Here is an 18476-nt window from a genome sequence, read left to right as displayed (position 1 = left end):
ATATACGCGCAGCTGTGGAGCAGATACCACCTCACAGCTCACCGAATATTGAAACATGATTACATATTGATACTCACAGCTCACCGAAATGGGAAACATAATTACATATTTCAACAATAACATAACCGATTTTTGACATTTTTAGGTTCGAGTGGTTCGTTCTTTCATAACCCAGCCGAATTTCAAACGGTTCGGATTCCGGTTCCGATAATTTGTTTATTTTGGACTCCAACTCGGCCCTAAATTACGAACACTAATTACACAAGTAAACCGAGACCGAGGGACAGTAATTAATTTATTACTATTCACCTCCATGGAAGCTGATATTTGTTGCCGTGTCCATATTCCTGTAACGTATAAAAAGGTCTCCTTCCCCTTTCATTTATTCCCCACCCCGTCACTTTTTAGGGTTTTCAATTCCCTTTTTCACTCCTCTCTCTCTCTCTCACTCTCTCCTCTCCAATCAAAACGTAAACTTGAACTGCTCGAATCGCGAATTCACTTCAATTCTGTATCCCAAACCCTCTCAATTGATCAACAGCCAAAGAATTACACAGAACAGAAGATTCTAGGGTTTCCAGATTGGGGGAGGTTTTGAGGTTCGAATTGGATCTTTCTAGGGCTCAAAATACGCAGGCGATGATCGGATCAGGTTTAGCTTGATCGCCGCTCGTGGTGACGAGCGAGGAATCGAATTCCGGGGGTTGTGGCACTTGTATGGAAACTCGTAGCCGGAAGCGGGCGGAGGCCACCTCATCAGCCCCTTCATCGTCTACTTCTTCCGGTCGCGCCACCACTCGCTCCGCCAAGCGCTCTCGTCTCTCTTCTTCTTCCTCTATTACCCCTAAGCCGATCTCCACTCGCTCTCGCGCCTCCCGCGCCGCCAATCAAAGCACCTCCGCCGCTACCGCAACCGCAACCGCAACCGCCGCTGTTCCGTCAACCGCAATGGACTCGACAAACGAATCGTCCGGCTCGCGCGGCCGCCGGAGTCGAAACGCCGATAAGGATGGCTCGGATAAGGGCAAGGAGAAGGAGCACGAGGTCAGAGTTAGGGATAGGGAGAGAGAAAGGGAGAGGGAGAGAGAGAGGGAGAGGGCGCTGGATAGAGAGACGGAGAGGAACTTAGGGCTGAACATGGACGGCGGAGGGAACGGCGACGACGACGACAATGACAGCGAAGGCGGGGTTGGGATTCTGCATCAGAATTTGACTTCGGCGAGTAGTGCGCTGCAGGGGCTGCTTAGGAAGATCGGCGCCGGATTGGATGACCTGCTTCCGTCGTCGGCGATGGGGTCAGCTGCGTCGTCACACCAGAGTGGGAGGCTGAAGAAGATTCTGTCCGGATTGCGAGCTGATGGAGAAGAAGGGAAGCAGGTGGAGGCATTGACGCAGCTGTGTGAGATGCTTTCGATTGGGACTGAGGAATCGCTGAGTACTTTCTCAGTGGATTCGTTCGTGCCGGTGCTCGTGGGGCTGCTCAATCATGAGAGCAATCCTGATATCATGCTCCTTGCAGCTAGAGCACTTACTCACCTTTGTGATGTGCTGCCTTCGTCGTGCGCCGCTGTTGTGCATTATGGTGCTGTTTCTATATTCTGTGCTAGGTTGTTGACCATAGAGTATATGGACTTAGCTGAACAGGTAAATATGAATTGATATGTATCAAATGCCGCTGTTGTGCATTATGGCGCTGTTTCTATATTCTGTGCTAGGTTGTTGACCATAGAGTATATGGACTTAGCTGAACAGGTAAATATGAATTGATATGTATCAAATGTAGAGAAAGTGCAAATAATGACATAAGCTACGTTTTCTGGAATGATAATGCTAAATGGAAATTGCTTAGTCTAAATTTTTACAGATGTGTATCTGATATTTGTGAGTTTCTATGATTTGAACAGTCACTGCAAGCTCTGAAGAAAATATCTCAGGAGCACCCAACTGCCTGTCTACGAGCCGGTGCTCTTATGGCCGTGCTTTCTTATCTGGATTTCTTCTCCACTGGAGTTCAGGTAATCCATGTTCAATGTATTATTTTGATCATACATTGAACATGAGTAGTTTTTTTTTGGTAGCTGAAGGGCGCCATTTTATCAGTTTGGATCATCGCTGATTGTTTCTATGTTTCAGCGTGTGGCATTATCAACTGCTGCAAATATGTGCAAGAAACTTCCGTCAGATGCATCTGACTTTGTGATGGAAGCTGTCCCATTATTGACAAATCTTCTGCAATATCATGATGCTAAGGTACTCCTTTTCAGTTTCAAAGTTATCAGCTGTCATGAGTAGTTTTCGACTTCTCATCAAAATTAAGGACGTGCTCTTTATTATCGCTGTAGGTTTTGGAGCATGCGTCTGTATGTCTGACCCGAATTGCTGAATCATTTGCATCATCGCCTGAAAAACTTGACGAACTATGTAATCACGGACTAGTTGCTCAGTCTGCATCCCTTATATCTACAAGCAATTCTGGAGGTGGGCAGTCATCTCTCAGTACACCTACTTATACGGTATGTCTAACTTCTTTGCCATGCATTTTCTTTTGCAATATCAATTAACACAATATGCATGCATGTATGAGGGTTTCAATTTTGACTTGCAAACCATCCAGGGGTTAATCCGGCTACTTTCAACCTGCGCGAGTGGTTCTCCACTAGGATCTAAAACTTTGCTGACTCTAGGGATAAGTGGCATTCTCAAAGAAGTACTTTCTGGTTCAGGCAGTTCTTCCAACGCTACAGTTTCTCCTGCTTTAAGTAGACCAGCAGAACAGGTAATTATTGCATTTGCAGTTGAATTCTAAGTTCGCAGTCTAAAGCTTTCATATGTATATATTGATTGAAAAGTATGTGTTACAGTAAAGGTGGCCAAAGAACCCTATAGCTACTATTTAATACATGCATACAAAATTCTCAATACCATTGACCGTAAATAGTAATGAGACCGACATCCTTTAATTGACATAATCCATGTTGCAATATCAGCACTAAATATCTACCTTGCACCCTGCATCACTGACTACTAGATATGAAACTTGAATATCTAGAACTTGTAGTATTCTTATGGTTTTGAGTTGAAAATCATTTCTTTATGCATGAGCAGAGTTTCTTGGATACATAAGTATATGGACTTTCTTTGTAGTTTGTTCTCATCAAGGGCAGTACATTGTCGTAGAGAGCATAATGACAAGGTCATAACTAGCACTTGTCTAGATCCTTGCCAAGTTTTGTAGGATTGGATATTTTTGAGTTAGGTCTAGTAGGATTTTTTTTGCAGTATGTCTTTTCCTTCCCCCCTGCAATGAGGAAATTGAATTAATTTACATTACAGTTCATACACCAATCCCTTGCAAAACAGCTCTTTATTTATGATCTGAGAGTTCCTAAGATTTATCTAATCAGGTTCGCTTTTGTCCAAATTTGAATTGTACATTACATATAAATATACCAATGAGTAGTTGTGGTGTAGGCATTGTTTGTCTCTGTTTTGTAGACAATGGAAGTAGCAAATTGTAATGATAGTTTAGTTGTGTTGAAATTGTGAATAATGAGATGCTCGTTTTTGTCTCCAGTATTGAATTTGTTGTATGGTCTTAATTGTAACTTGTCAACGGTCTTAATATGAATACTATGGTTGCACTTCATTCGTTTATTTTTGTTAACCATGTCAATGGGCATTGCAATTTATCTGTCATTGACATCTTTTTCTTCTCCCTACTGCCTAGATTTTCGAGATTGTCAATCTTGCAAATGAGCTGCTTCCTCCACTTCCACAAGGAACCGTCTCCATGCCATCCAGTTTTAATTTATTTATGAAAGGACCTGTTGTGAAAAAGTCATCTGGTAGCAGTTCTGGGAAACCAGAAGATACCAGTGGAAGCAGTCTTGAGGTTTCAGCTCGTGAGAAATTATTGAATGAACAGCCTGGTCTGCTTCAGCAATTTGGAATGGATCTCCTTCCTGTTTTAATACAGGTTAGTTTTTTCAATTCTAATATTTAGGTTATCGATTGATATATGTGGTAAATTATGTATGGTAATCTGTGGTGCAGATTTATGGCTCTAGTGTGAATGGACCTGTTCGCCACAAATGTCTATCTGTCATCGGGAAGTTAATGTACTTCAGCCCTGCAGAGATGATCGAGTCTTTGTTAAGTATGACAAATATTGCAAGGTAATTTATGTTACCCATACTTCTCTTGTTACGCTGATACTGGGATATTATAGACTTACAGCTACTAATTGTTCTCTTATTATTGGATTCATTAGTTTCTTAGCCGGTGTTTTGGCATGGAAAGATCCACATGTCTTGGTTCCTGCTCTCCAAATTGCGGAGATACTCATGGAGAAGCTCCCTGAGACTTTTTCCAAGGTGTTCGTCAGAGAAGGTGTGGTTCATGCTGTTGACCAACTTATTTTAGCTGGTACTCCGAATTCAGTTACTTCACAAGTCTCCTCTGCTGAAAAGGATAATGATTCTGTTCTGGGATCATCATCATCACGTTCTAGGCGGTATCGACGTCGCAATAGTAACTCTAATCCAGATGGAAATTCATTGGAAGAATCAAAGAGTTCTGCTTCAGTAAACGTTGGTTCGCCTCCAAGTTCAGTGGAGATTCCAACTGTTAACTCCAGTCTTCGTGTGGCTGTGAGTACTTGTGCTAAAGCATTTAAGGACAAGTTTTTCCCTTCAGATCCTGGGGCTGGTGAAGTTGGAGTCACCGATGATCTATTACATTTGAAAAATCTCTGTGTGAATCTGAATGCTGGTGTCGAGGACCCAAAAACGAAAGCAAAGGGAAAATCCAAAGCTTCTGGATCTCGCTTAGTTGATAGCTCTGCAAATAAGGAAGAGTACTTGATTGCTGTGGTATCTGAGATGGTAGCCGAACTAAGCAAAGGGGATGGTGTATCTACCTTTGAATTCATTGGTAGTGGTGTTGTTGCAGCTTTACTGAACTACTTTTCTTGTGGTCATTTCTCAAAGGAGAGAATTTCAGAAGCTAATTTGCCTAAGCTTCGTCAGCAAGCTCTTAAGAGGTTTAAGTCATTTGTTGCTGTTGCTCTTCCTTTCAGCATTGATGAAGGAAGAGTAGCACCAATGACTATCATAGTTCAGAAGCTACAAGGTGCTTTGTCCTCATTAGAGCGGTTCCCTGTTGTGCTGAGTCATTCATCTAGGTCATCTACTGGAAGTGCGCGCCTCTCCTCTGGACTCAGTGCATTATCCCAGCCCTTCAAGTTGCGTCTATGTCGAGCACAAGGAGAAAAGGCTCTCCGAGACTATTCATCAAATGTTGTACTGATTGACCCATTGGCAAGCTTAGCTGCTGTTGAAGAGTTTCTTTGGCCTCGAATTCAGCGTAGTGAATCTGGACAGAAGGCTGCTGCATCTGCTGGGAATTCGGAATCTGGAAATACTCCTACAGGGGCAGGTGCTTCATCTCTGTCTACTTCAAATCCTTCTTCTACTACTCGTCGGCACTCAACGCGTTCCAGAACATCTGTAAATATAGGCGATGCTGCTAAGAGGGAACCTTCACAAGAGAAGAGCACAAGCTCATCTAAAGGGAAGGGTAAAGCAGTTTTGAAACCTTCTCAGGAGGAAGCAAGAGGTCCTCAAACAAGGAATGCAGCTCGCAGAAGAGCAGCTCTTGATAAAGATGTTCAAATGAAACCTGTGAATGGGGACACTACATCTGAGGTATGATACTGCTACCAAAATACTGTAAATGTTTTCTCGGTTCAGATCAGGGGACACATTATTGATTATTTGATTCATTTACACTCTTTTAAAGCCCTTTGATATAGAGACATTCAATGGTTCTTTAACTATGGTGTAAATTAGATTATATTTAAGTAAATTTTCTTTATAAATTAGAACAAAAGAATAGGAACTCCAACTCCTTCCATTCATTTTCTTCATATGAAAAGGATGAGATCATTGATCCCAATTTCAAAACTTAAACCATACTATAAGAAATAGTCTACAACTGTAATTCAATGGATATATCAACCCCACTTACGGATTCATTATTGGTCTTTGATTTGGCAAATAATTTTGTTTTCTCCATCTCTTCATTATGGTTTTATTATCGTATTTTAAAGTCAAACATCCTCCATGGAGGATTGGACTGTTTCATATTCTCTTTGATAGAATACATCATAATCATTAGTACATACCACCACTAGTATTCCTTGAACCCCTTTTATAATAAGAATGGCCTTGTTGTTCTTTCTGTTCTGTGAGACAGTGAGTTGTTCATTCATTCCTGCTGCTTCAGCTGCTAATTTCCCCAACTTGCAGCGACCATAGCTTAGATGCTCAACGGAGAAAACCTTCTTTCTCTTTCTCCGGACCAAATCTTTGGCGCTGACTTTCTCTCTTGATTTTTATTAAGAACTTCCTCAATCTTTCATTTATGCTTTACCAGAATTTCATGTTCTTCTTTTCACATATTTTTGTTTGTTTTATTAATTTTTACATCTTCAAGGAGTGCATAATAGTGTCAAATAGTGTGTTCACTGATCCGGACCCTGTTATTTATGACACTGTTGATGATTATATGTTACTATTATGACATACATCTTATTTTATTATTTTGTTAGTTCATAATGACAGAAATCTTATAGATGTTTATGCATGACAACAATCAATTCTGCTCATTTGGGTGTCCTTGTGTAGTTCTTCCTTCCATTTCCCTTCTCGACGACATGAATTGATACATTCTTTTTAATATTTCTTGTAAATGGTTTAATATAGCTATTGTTAACATGCTTGAATTAGTTGGATATGTCCTACTTTAGACAAAATTTGTCATGTTTGTTTTTGTTTTTTTATAGGATGAAGAATTGGATGTATCTCCTGCTGAAATCGATGATGCATTGGTTATTGAAGATGATGATATCTCAGACGATGAAGATGATGACCAGGATGATGTATGTTACCTGAATCTCTGACTTGTATTATACAGATAGGTTTTTTGTCTGCATGCGTCTAACTACTTGTACCTATTTGTGCCATTCAGGTTTTCAGAGATGATTCTCTTCCTGTTTGCACGCCGGACAAAGTGCATGATGTGAAATTGGGAGACTCCGTAGAGGATACTACTGTAGCTTCAGCAACAAGTGACAGCCAGACTAACCCTGCTTATGGGTCTAGTAGCAGAGCTGCTACAGTTAGAGGATCAGATTCAGCAGACCACAGGAGTAGTAATTCTTATGGTTCTAAGGGTGCAATGTCGTTTGCTGCTGCTGCAATGGCTGGGCTTGGGTCAGGTAGCCGGGGCATCAGGGGAGGTAGAGACAGACAAGGACGCCCTCTTTTTGGTGGTACAAGTGATCCTCCTAAGTTGACCTTTACATCTGGTGGGAAGCAGCTGAATCGACATTTGACTATCTATCAGGCAATTCAAAGACAGCTAGTGTTGGATGAAGATGACGATGAGAGGTATGCTGGCAGTGATCTAATGTCAGGTGATGGTAGCAGGCTGTGGAGTGATATTTACACCATCACTTACCAGAGGGCAGACAGTCAAGCTGAGAGGGCGTCTATTGGAGGGGCAAGCTCAACGCCCCCATCTAAGTCTAGCAAATCAGGTGCTTCCAATTCCAATTCCGATCCGCAATTGCATCAGATATCACTTCTTGATAGCATTTTGCAGGGAGAGCTTCCTTGTGATTTGGAAAAATCTAATCCTACTTATAATATACTGGCCCTACTGCGGGTACTGGATGGCTTGAATCAGCTCGCACCTCGGCTGAGAGCTCAGATAGTTTCTGACGGTTTTGCTGAGGGGAAAATCTCAAATTTGGATGACTTGAGTACAACTGGTGCTAGGGTCGTTTCTGAGGAATTTATTAACAGTAAACTCACTCCCAAATTAGCCCGACAAATACAGGATGCTCTTGCATTATGTAGTGGTAGTCTTCCTTTGTGGTGCTATCAGTTGACAAAAGCATGCCCTTTTTTGTTTCCATTTGAGACTCGAAGACAGTATTTCTACTCCACTGCTTTTGGATTGTCTCGTGCCCTGAATCGTCTTCAGCAGCAGCAGGGTGCTGATGGCCATGGATCAAACGAACGAGAGGTCAGAGTTGGGAGAATACAACGCCAAAAAGTCCGTGTCTCTCGTAACCGGATTTTGGACTCTGCTGCAAAAGTGATGGAGATGTATGCGAGCCAGAAGTCTGTACTTGAAGTAGAATATTTTGGTGAGGTGGGCACTGGGTTGGGTCCTACACTTGAGTTCTACACACTTCTAAGTCATGACTTACAGAAAGTTAGACTTGGTATGTGGAGATCAAATTCTTCGTTGGAGACAGCATCAATGGATATTGATGGAGATGATCAGAAAGATGGGAAAAACAATGTTGATATTGTCCAAGCTCCTCTTGGCTTGTTTCCTCGTCCCTGGCCTCCAAACACTGTTGCTTCTGATGGTAACCAATTTTCTAAAGTTATCGAATATTTCCGGTTGGTGGGGCGTGTAATGGCAAAAGCTCTTCAAGATGGGAGGCTATTGGATTTACCACTATCAACCGCATTTTATAAACTATTGCTCGGTCAAGTAAGCAATCACCTAGATTCTTTTCATGTGACTAGTTGGGTTTAGATTATATGTTGTTATTTGAACGTGATCCCCCTAGTCAAATGTTTTGAATACAAATTATTTTAATTTTCCCAGGAACTTGATTTACATGATGTTCTATCCTTTGATGCTGAACTCGGGAAGACTTTGCAAGAATTACAGAACCTTGTTTGCCGGAAACTATATCTAGAATCAAATGGTGACAATCGTGATGCAATTTCTGAATTGCGTTTCCGTGGGGCTTCAATTGATGATCTCTGCTTAGATTTTACGCTTCCTGGTTATCCGGAGTATGTCCTGAAACCTGGAAATGACAATGTAAGAACAAAAACCTTCTGCTATTTCTATTTTCTTGTCTTCTTTTAAATTTAAACTTTTTGCTATTGTTCAGAGACGCTTAACATTCAAAGTTATTTGAATTCTAGGTTGATATCAATAACTTGGAAGAATATATATCTTTAGTTGTCGATGCAACAGTTAAGAATGGAATAATGCGGCAGACAGAAGCATTTAGAGCGGGGTTCAATCAGGTAAGTTCTTCCCTTGAAAAGTTTTTACATAATTTACTTTCTGTGTGAGAACATTCTGCGTGAGACTTCTTCTGCCACTTTAGTAGCATTACTAATCATTCCAGTTTTCAGTTACCATTAATGATATATTAATCTGCAAAGGAGTTGTTTCCTTTTTTCTCACTCTGTTAACTAAGGTAGGACACTAATCAGACCTTCATGGGCCATGTACAGTGTAGGATAATCTTGCCTTAGGCTTTGTAGGTAGCAGGACAGGGTCTGTACTGAGAACATTCTTCTGATGTATGGGTCTGTACTGAGCACATTCTTCTGATGTATTATGCTTGCTATTGTTGTTTTTTGTTTATTGTTTACTAATTATGTCACTTTTAGGCTTTTAGCTCCATACCGAAATCGAGTCGCTTATTTGAGTGCTTCCTCTTTAGGCATTTGCTTTCGAAAGCTGTGTATAACCCCACTAACACTTATGCTTGCAATGGACCAGGTGTTTGACATATCTTCTTTACAAATATTTACCCCACATGAATTGGACTATCTGCTTTGTGGCCGTAGAGAGCTGTGGGAGGTAACTGGTGTTCTCTCTTTTTTTAAAGTCATCTTGCAATTTCTATGATTCGTATTGAGATTAATTTAATGGAACTCCATACAGACGGAGACTCTTGCTGATCACATAAAGTTTGATCATGGATACACTGCGAAGAGCCCTGCTATTCTTAACGTAAGTTGTGTCTGTGTTCTATGTATTGAAGACAGTACTTTGAAGACGAATGTTCTGCTTTATATTTGTTTGTTATATATATTTTTTATTTCATATTGTCTTGCAACCTTTTCAGTTGCTTGAGATCATGGGTGAGTTCACGCCCGAACAGCAGCGTGCCTTTTGCCAGTTTGTTACTGGTGCACCCAGGCTTGCCCCTGGTGGTTTGGCAGTGCTGAATCCAAAGCTCACCATTGTGAGGAAGGTACTGTGAGATTCTATAGGCTATCTTGCCTGATTTTTCAGCTGCCATCTTCCCTCAAACTTGTAATTGGTTGTACACTCAATTCTGTAAAGCATATTGAAGTGTTGATGTTTCCTTGTCTACTGCAGCATTCTTCAACTGCAAATAATGCAGCAGCTAATGGGACTGGGGCGTCCGAATTGGCAGATGATGATCTGCCAAGTGTTATGACATGCGCTAATTACCTAAAGCTTCCTCCTTACTCTACCAAGGTATTTGCATTTTGTAATCTGGTTAATCAATAATGCAGGCTGATTGTCTGACTATATATGATACGACTGTGGGTGTTGGCCTGATGGGTTGGTATTTCTTGTCTAAACAGGAAATTATGTACAAGAAACTACTCTATGCAATCAATGAAGGGCAGGGATCCTTTGATCTGTCATGAGGTTTTGGGACTGGCCATTTACTCCGTGTATATTACATCACACTAGGACTGTTTACTTTCTTCACAAGTAGCATTGGATGGTGATTTTGATGTGGAAAGTGGCATTTGCTCTCTTACTCAAATAATGGCTTCTCATTGGTGCGGCTCTGAAAATGTCAAGATTGCCGAGGTCAGTTATCACCATTTGTTTCTGGTTTCTGGGCACTTTTGGTTTGCCCCTTTGGTGCTCCTTTTGTTTTCAATTGTTGTTACCGCATTACACTTTCCTTTGCATGTGGTTTTGTAAAATTGTTTATTCATGCTTCAATTTCTCTTTTCAGGTTGGCTCGACATCAATTTTATGCTATATAGAGAATGTTCCCAGAGGTCAGTCACCAGGGGACTGTAAATAACTAGAAATTGTTAATTATGTTTTCTTAAATTTTCCTTCTTTTTGGTCTCATAGAAATTGTAGAATACACAAGTCTAACAAATATTTTGATATACCCTTGATTTTATCTTTAATTTTGATATAGCTTTAGATCTGATTCTATTATGTGCCTTTCCAAATATATAATTCTGGTGTCAATTTCATTGTTTGAATGTCAATCAAATTCTTTCATTATTTAATTAATATACAAAACCCGGGGTCAATTTGTTCTAGTACTTTAGTTGATATCCAATTAGATAATCAAAGATCAGGCCCTTTCAATACTCCCCTCTCGTAGTCGGATTTAACTTTTTATCTTTTGTAGAAAAATTTGTTTCCTAAACATGTTCCATAAGATAAACCTCAGCAGCCTCACTTCCGCAGCTGTTGTAACTTGTAAGAGTAAGATTGTAAGACCATCAACTCTGCTAACCAAGAGCAGTGCGATCCCTTACATCGCCTATTTCATTCCGGCAATTACTATCAATCACAACCTTATTGAAACAATTTTCAGGCATCTTTTTTCTACATTCTCTTCTGCAGGAGATGCGTGATTCAGTATTACAGTATTTTCTTTCGTATTCGTTACAACGTACAACTATACAACTAAAAATGACTCCTCAGCCAGGTGAGATCTGATTCTGCTACCTTACCATATGCACTTGCAAGAAATGGTTGTATCATTCTGAGAGCAACGTCTTTGCCCTACTTGAAGATAAATTTGCATCAATGGAACTTAGCTGACTTAGAAATGCAGCTTCCTTAGGACAAGGCAGGGCACATGATGTTTATGGTCTGCCAATCTTTTTGAAAATGATATGCGTCTACCTACTTGTGATCTTCGATCTCTATCGATCTGAAACATATCCACTTTTAAGAGTTACATCGCTGTCTTGATATCAAAATCAGATTATAATTGATGAAATGGTACATATAATACACAAGCAAAGCACCTAGTCATCGCATCAAAGTAACTGGCATATATATATATATTCTCATGCATGCACACCAGAAATTATTGCTCCCTCTTTTATTCAAGCACTCGTGAGTCATGACTGCTAGAAACTAGAGTAATCAACATTTGGGGTCCCCCGGCGGCTCTGGCCTCCTAGGCTCCTGCTATAGACAATGACGTTAGATTCCAACTAGAGGAGAGTTCAGCGGAGTCTTCTCTCCTTGAAATCTATAAGTGCCCAGTGCCCACCACATCTCAACTCACCAAAAAGAACCCAGCTTAATTTTTGCAATCAAACATGGCAGCATACCAAATCCCAGAGGTCGTTCTTGAATCCTCCAATGGCCGCAGGACCATGCCTGTGCTCGGCTTCGGCACAGCATCCAACAACTTGAAACCAGAGGTTTTGATAGAAGCTGTGCTCGAAGCCACCAAGCTTGGTTACCGTCACTTCGACACGGCTTCGGTTTACGGCTCTGAGCAGACACTGGGAATAGCCTTAGCGCAAGCACTCGAACTCGGACTCGTGGCTTCTCGGGACGACCTCTTCATCACTTCCAAGGTTTGGTGTGACGATGCTCACCCCCACCTTGTTATTCCTGCTCTAAAGAAATCGCTCCGGAATCTTGGACTGGAGTACCTTGATCTGTACCTTATTCACTGGCCCATCAGTGCCACGCCTGCGGAGTTGGATCAGATAGAGGAGAAGGATCCAATGCCGTCTGAGAAGGATCAAATGCCGATGGACTTTAAGGGCGTGTGGGCAGCTATGGAGGAAGCTCAGAAAGTTGGCCTCACCAAGTCCATTGGGATCAGCAACTTCTCTACCAAGAAGACTCAGGATATGCTCTCTTTTGCTACTATTCCTCCTTCAGTCAATCAAGTGAGTTGATCGGTCCCGGCGCGGCCCTCTTTTCCTTCTTCTCCCTTGCAATTGTACGCAGTATCATTATTGATCAGTTTTCTGTATGTATAGGTTGAGATGAGTCCATTTTGGCAACAGAAGAAGCTGAGAGACTTCTGCAAGGCCAATGGTATAGTTGTGACAGCCTTCTCCCCATTGGGTGCCATAGGAACCAGTTGGGGAACCAATCATGTTCTCGAAAGCAAAGAGCTTAATGAAATCGCCGAGGCTCGTGGAAAGACTATTGCTCAGGTTTATGCATGAATGCATGGTTCCCTACCCATTAGATTGAAAAACGTAAAGTTTCTGACTAGTCAGTTACTTGATCTGGTTGCAGGTTTGTATTAGATGGATTTATCAAGTAGGGGCAACTCTGGCAGTGAAGAGCTACAACAAGGAGAGGTTGAAGCAGAATCTGCAAGTGTTCGACTGGGAACTAACAGAAGAGGACATTGAGAAGATCAATCAAATCCCACAGCGCAAAATGATGGTTCGAGAAGAAGAATTGGTTACGGCTACTGGACCATTCAAGTCCCTTGATGACTTATGGGACGGAGAGTATTAACTCTATACTCTGTAGGAAATTATGAAAATGTATGTTTATGCGTATCAAAATAAGGGTGCCAACCAGGTCATGTACGTATCTATGCCATGCATTGTATTTTACGCTGAATACCAACCCATATAATCTCAAAACGCAACTCTCCTTTTGGTCTTGAAACTGAACACGCTCAAACTCTTCTCTTCAACATATATGATATATAGATCGAGGACCAAATGAACAATCACTGGACACTGCCGGCCCTGGGCAAGAGCAAGTAGGCAAGGCTAGGGCCCTACATTTAAGGGGCCATAAATAAAGAAAAAAAGAGTTAAAAGATTAATTATTATCGAATAGGATGAAAAGTTACTATTATATTAACTAAACAAATGAGATGAGATTGCAATAAAAAGAAAAACTCTAAATTTTTATTCATTTTAAAGTTTTTTTTATAGCATGTAAGAAATCACGAAGAAGATAAATTTATTTTTTTTAACAGTTTTTAAATATTTATTTTGGGGTCTTGAAATTTTTCGCCTTAAGTTTTCATAGACACTGGCCGGCCCTATTATTGTACTCAATATAATTGGCGCAATGTACATGCAAATGAATACGAGATGACACAGATGAGGATTTATATCACACACATACGACTGTATGAGGTAATTCCAAAACCTTTAATTTCTCAAATCAGATCGAATCTCTAATTGGAAGCACATTTTTGAAAGCATTCATGGGGAAATGGACTTCCCAAAGCATTGATGATCACTGATTGAGATACGTACTGTATAGAAGGTCATTAATGCACGTACATGACACTTATGCTTTCAAATATGCGGTTTGATTGAAAAACAAATCCATGTTTAAAGCCTTTCCATATTAAACTACAATCAAGTATATATGATCGGATGTAAATCAAAAACGGTATGATCATATGATGTGAAAATTACCTTTGAAAATAAGATCACTGATGTTCTTTTCTATTTTAGGCGACATGCATGAAGAAAACGATCTTATTCTCTGTGGCTATGGGAAGTAAAAATAGATAACGCTCCCAACTTGTGCATCTCTGCATGCATGCAATCCCCTAGATTACACAACACAGATCTTTTATTGATCGGGAATTAGCTAGCCACAGAACTGTACATGACGAATCTTCCGGCATCTCCTTTCTTGCTGTTTTAAAACGTACGTGGGATGTCACCATCTCATTATTAATGCAAAAAAAAAAAAACTTAATTGCAGCCACAACAAAACCAAACTAAGATAAGCAAATCCTACCACGTATGTGCCGCACCCTAGTCGATCTATCGAATTGGCTCCGTAGCTTAAATCTCTCTTTCTTCATCGGTGCTGAGTTTGGTTTTTGAGTATATGGTAAGAAGATGATATATAACGCACATGCATAACACTGCAAATAGAGAACAAATGTGTGGCATGGGCTTCAGCTATACAGTATATGGTGGGTGAGGTGAATTATACTTTTGAGTCTTATTTTAATTAATCGTATTCGCCACCGTTCGAACTACTAAAAATGAATGTGAATATATTTTAGTCTGGTATAATGCATGCCATACATGTGTTATATAAAAACTTATTTTAGTACTACTTCATTGTGGTGGAAAATTCTATGATGCGGTTTACAACAACATTTTCCTCGGCACACTAACTCACACACACACACCACCATATTATGACACTCCCTCCATCACTACACACAATATGTATTGTTAGTGGAAAGTAAATGCTATATTGATTGATTGATTTATTACACATAATATGTTCTCCATATATAATCATGCTAGCTTGAATTACGCTAACACTCCCCATCAAGTTAGCGCATACACATCAACCGTGCCCAACTTGCTAAGTGAGTCATAAAAGGTCTTTTTAGACACTCTTTTTGTGAGCATATCGACAAGTTGATCTTCTATAGGAACAAAAGGAAAACTAATGATCTTCGCATCTAGCTTCTCTTTTATAAAGTGACGATCAACCTCCACATGTTTTGTACGATCATGTTGCACAAGATTCTGTGAAAAATCAATAGCTGCCTTGTTGTCACAGTACAGCTGTATAGCACACTTAGGCTTAATACCCAAATCTTGTAGTAAATTTCTAAGCCATAACAATTTGTACACTCCCTGAGTCATACCTTTGTATTCTGCTTCAGCACTAGATCGAGCTACCACTTTTTGTTTCTTACTCTTCCATGTAACCAGATTATCCCCAACAAAGATAAAGTACCCTGATGTGGATATCCGATCTGTAATATTTCCAGCCCAGTCTGCATCTGTGAAGCCACAAATCTCAAGGATATTATTGTGATTAGAAAACATCACTCATCTCCCTGGAGCTGACTTCAAGTACCTCAAAATCCTTATAACAACATCCATGTGGTCCACACTTGGATTATGCATGAACTGACTCACTACACTTACTGCATATGCAACATCTGGTCTGGTATGTGATAAATAAATCAGGCGTCCAACTAGCCTCTGATAACGAGGTTTCTCAGTAGGCACTTGATCTGAATACTCTGCTAACCGATGGTTCTGCTCAATAGGAGTATCAATGGAAGTGCAATCTAACATACATGTCTTTGTTAGTAGATCAAGGATGTACTTCTTCTGACACAGATATATACCATCACTTCCCCGGGCTACCTCAATGCCCAAGAAGTACTTGAGTGTACCTAGGTCCTTCATTTCAAACTCTGTGGCTACCTGTTTATGTAATCTACCCACCTCAATAGTATCATTCTCAGTATCTACCATATCATCAACATATTTAATTAGGGTTGTTACCTTCCCTTGTTGATGTCTGAGAAATAATGTGTGGTCTGAATTACTCTGTTTGTAGCCAATTTTTCTCATGAATTGTGAGAATCTTCCAAACCAAGCATGAGGTGACTGTTTAAGACCATACAAAGACTTTCTCAATCTGGATACAAAGTTACTTGGAGAAGCGGTCACATATCCAGGCGGAAGATCCATGTACACTTCCTCTGTAAGTTCTCCATCAAGGAATGCATTTTTGACATCAAACTGTCTAAGTGGCCAGTTTAAATTAGCAGCAAAAGAGAGCAATACCCGAATAGTGTTTATCTTTACAACATGTGCAAATGTCTCATCGTAGTCTATGCCATATGTCTGGGTGAACCCCTTTGCTACTAGGCGTGCTTTATACCGGCTCACTGACCCATCTGGATTATGCTTCACTGTAAACATCCAACGACATCCTACAGTCTTCTTGCCATGTGGTGGAGGTACAAGCTCCCAAGTATTGTTCTTTTGTAATGCTTCTATCTATTCCTCCATTGCTTTCCTCCATTTTGGATCTCCCAATGTATCATGCACTTTGTTAGGTATTGATATAGTAGATATTTGATTCACAAATGATTCATATGACTTAGACAATCTTTTGGTAGACATAAAATTTGCCACATGATACTTAGCTTTAGCCTGAAGTGTAGGTTCATATTATTTTGTTGGCTGACCCCGAGTAGACCTATTTGGTAAGACATATTGTCTACTATTAGCTTCACTAGTATTAGCCCCAATAGAATGACTAACCTCGGGTAAGTGATATTCCGTACCAAGAGAGCATTGGTCAGGTGTATAAACAATAGTACGGGAGACATGAGGGGCAGTTGTGTTGTCATCTTTGGGTACCTGAATCTCTGGAGTGACTACACCAGAATCATCTGGTGGTGCCTGTGTAGCTGACACATTGGTAATCTCAATTGAATCTGTCACCATATCTATTGGCTTACTTGTCTCCCCCTCTCCATGATACAGCTCTTCAAAATATGAATTCGCCCCCGAAAGGGCAGTATCATAAGGGGTAAAATAGCTTATGTCCTCAAAGAAAGTAACATCCATAGTGACATAGTACTTCCGAGTAGGTGGATGATAGCACCGGTACCCTTTTTGATGTCCTCCATACCCAACAAACACACATTTAATTGCCCGGGCATCCAACTTAGACCGCTGATGTTTTGGAAGATGGACAAAAACCACACAACCAAAAACACGGGCAGGAAGATTATGAAAAGAAGGTAATGAGACATGATATGCAAGCACCTCGTATGAAACTTTTCCTTGAAGGACACAAGAGGGAAGACGATTAATGAGGTGGGCGGAAGTAAGGACAACATCACCCCAAAGGTATTTAGGCATATGTGCACTAAAAAGAATACACCGAGCCATATCAAGTAAATGACGATTTTTCCTTTCAGAAACTCCATTTTGCTCAGTTGTGTAAGGACACGTTGTTTGATGAAAAATTCTGTATTTGGTAAAGAACTCCTGAAAAACACGATTCACATATTCCCCCCATTGTCAGAACGAAGAACTCGAATTGTGGCATTATACTGTGTTTGGACAGTGGTATAGAAGGCTTGAAAAGCTGGAAAAACTTCATCTTTAGTTTTGAGGAGAACAATCCAGGAAAGACGGGTGCAATCATCGATGAACGACACATAATACCGCATTCCTGACACAGTAAACTCTTGGGAGGGTCCCCAAACATCAGAATGAATAAATTTAAAAGGAAGAATACGTTTATTAGAAGGACTGGGGGAATAAGTAGATCGATGACTTTTACCCAAAACACATGTCTCACAACGTAAAGATGACTCATATACACTAATAAACAAAGTAGGCATGGATTGTTTCATAACACTGAAAGATGGATGCCCTAAGTGACGATGCCATAACCAAACTTCACTTAGCTTGTCAGAAGTGGAGATTAAAGCGGTATGAGACTGTGCCCCTAGTTTTTCCCCCGCATATGTCTGATCCAGATGAAACAACCTGCCCCTCAGATACCCCCGACCAATTAACTCCCCGGTGAGAAGATCCTGAAAAATCGCATACATAGGGAAAAAATGTCACATAACACTAGCGTTAGTGTTTAATTGGGGAACATATATCAAATGATGAGATAAAGCAGGGACATATAGCACATTATGAAGCTCTATTGTGGGAGTAATACGAACTGATCCTTTCCCGAATACAGGTAAGGCCTCACCATTAGCATTAGTAACATAGGGTACTGGTGGAGGAGACAATACGGTAAAATAAGATTTGTCATAAGTCATATGATCAGATGCACCAGAATCAATAATCCATGTATCAAAACCAACAAAGTTA

General features: G+C 40.5%; 2 protein-coding genes across 3 annotated transcripts; both read left to right on the top strand.

Moving 5' to 3' along the window:
* The first annotated feature begins 408 nt into the window (after positions 1 to 408).
* Positions 409 to 11087, top strand: LOC126784599 (E3 ubiquitin-protein ligase UPL3). Of its 2 annotated transcripts, none has more exons than XM_050510068.1 (18): positions 409 to 1644; positions 1905 to 2015; positions 2134 to 2250; positions 2343 to 2513; positions 2615 to 2776; positions 3728 to 3976; positions 4054 to 4175; positions 4271 to 5705; positions 6845 to 6940; positions 7030 to 8571; positions 8689 to 8910; positions 9018 to 9122; positions 9607 to 9687; positions 9772 to 9840; positions 9956 to 10084; positions 10213 to 10335; positions 10446 to 10680; positions 10832 to 11087. In XM_050510068.1, the coding sequence occupies exons 1-17, from the start codon at positions 718 to 720 to the stop codon at positions 10509 to 10511; spliced, it is 5727 nt and encodes a 1908-aa protein (XP_050366025.1). In that variant the 5' UTR covers positions 409 to 717; the 3' UTR covers positions 10512 to 10680; positions 10832 to 11087. The 2 variants fall into 2 exon arrangements, with proteins under 2 accessions (XP_050366025.1, XP_050366026.1); XM_050510069.1 differs by lacking the exon at positions 409 to 1644 and adding an exon at positions 1689 to 1752.
* Positions 11088 to 12117: 1030 nt separating this feature from the next.
* Positions 12118 to 13458, top strand: LOC126784613 (non-functional NADPH-dependent codeinone reductase 2-like). Its single transcript, XM_050510087.1, has 3 exons — positions 12118 to 12758; positions 12852 to 13031; positions 13117 to 13458. Exons 1-3 carry the CDS (start codon positions 12174 to 12176, stop codon positions 13342 to 13344), a joined length of 993 nt encoding a protein of 330 aa, XP_050366044.1. The 5' UTR covers positions 12118 to 12173; the 3' UTR covers positions 13345 to 13458.
* Positions 13459 to 18476: the final 5018 nt, after the last annotated feature.

The sequence above is a fragment of the Argentina anserina genome, chromosome 2 (assembly GCF_933775445.1).
Source record: "Argentina anserina chromosome 2, drPotAnse1.1, whole genome shotgun sequence".
NCBI classification, from domain to species: domain Eukaryota; kingdom Viridiplantae; phylum Streptophyta; class Magnoliopsida; order Rosales; family Rosaceae; genus Argentina; species Argentina anserina.
Note: the sequence above shows the minus strand (reverse complement) of the source record. Positions and strands in the feature narration are given on the sequence as shown.

Excerpts from the sequence above, each read along its gene's own strand:
- LOC126784599 (XM_050510068.1), top strand. The coding sequence starts at position 718 with ATGGAAACTCGTAGCCGGAAGCGGGCGGAGGCCACCTCATCAGCCCCT. Across the intron at positions 8,572-8,688 it reads ATAAACTATTGCTCGGTCAA|GAACTTGATTTACATGATGT; the intron begins GTAAGCAATCAC and ends TAATTTTCCCAG. Across the intron at positions 9,688-9,771 it reads GCCGTAGAGAGCTGTGGGAG|ACGGAGACTCTTGCTGATCA; the intron begins GTAACTGGTGTT and ends AACTCCATACAG.
- LOC126784613 (XM_050510087.1), top strand. The coding sequence starts at position 12,174 with ATGGCAGCATACCAAATCCCAGAGGTCGTTCTTGAATCCTCCAATGGC. Across the intron at positions 12,759-12,851 it reads TTCCTCCTTCAGTCAATCAA|GTTGAGATGAGTCCATTTTG; the intron begins GTGAGTTGATCG and ends CTGTATGTATAG. Across the intron at positions 13,032-13,116 it reads GTGGAAAGACTATTGCTCAG|GTTTGTATTAGATGGATTTA; the intron begins GTTTATGCATGA and ends ATCTGGTTGCAG.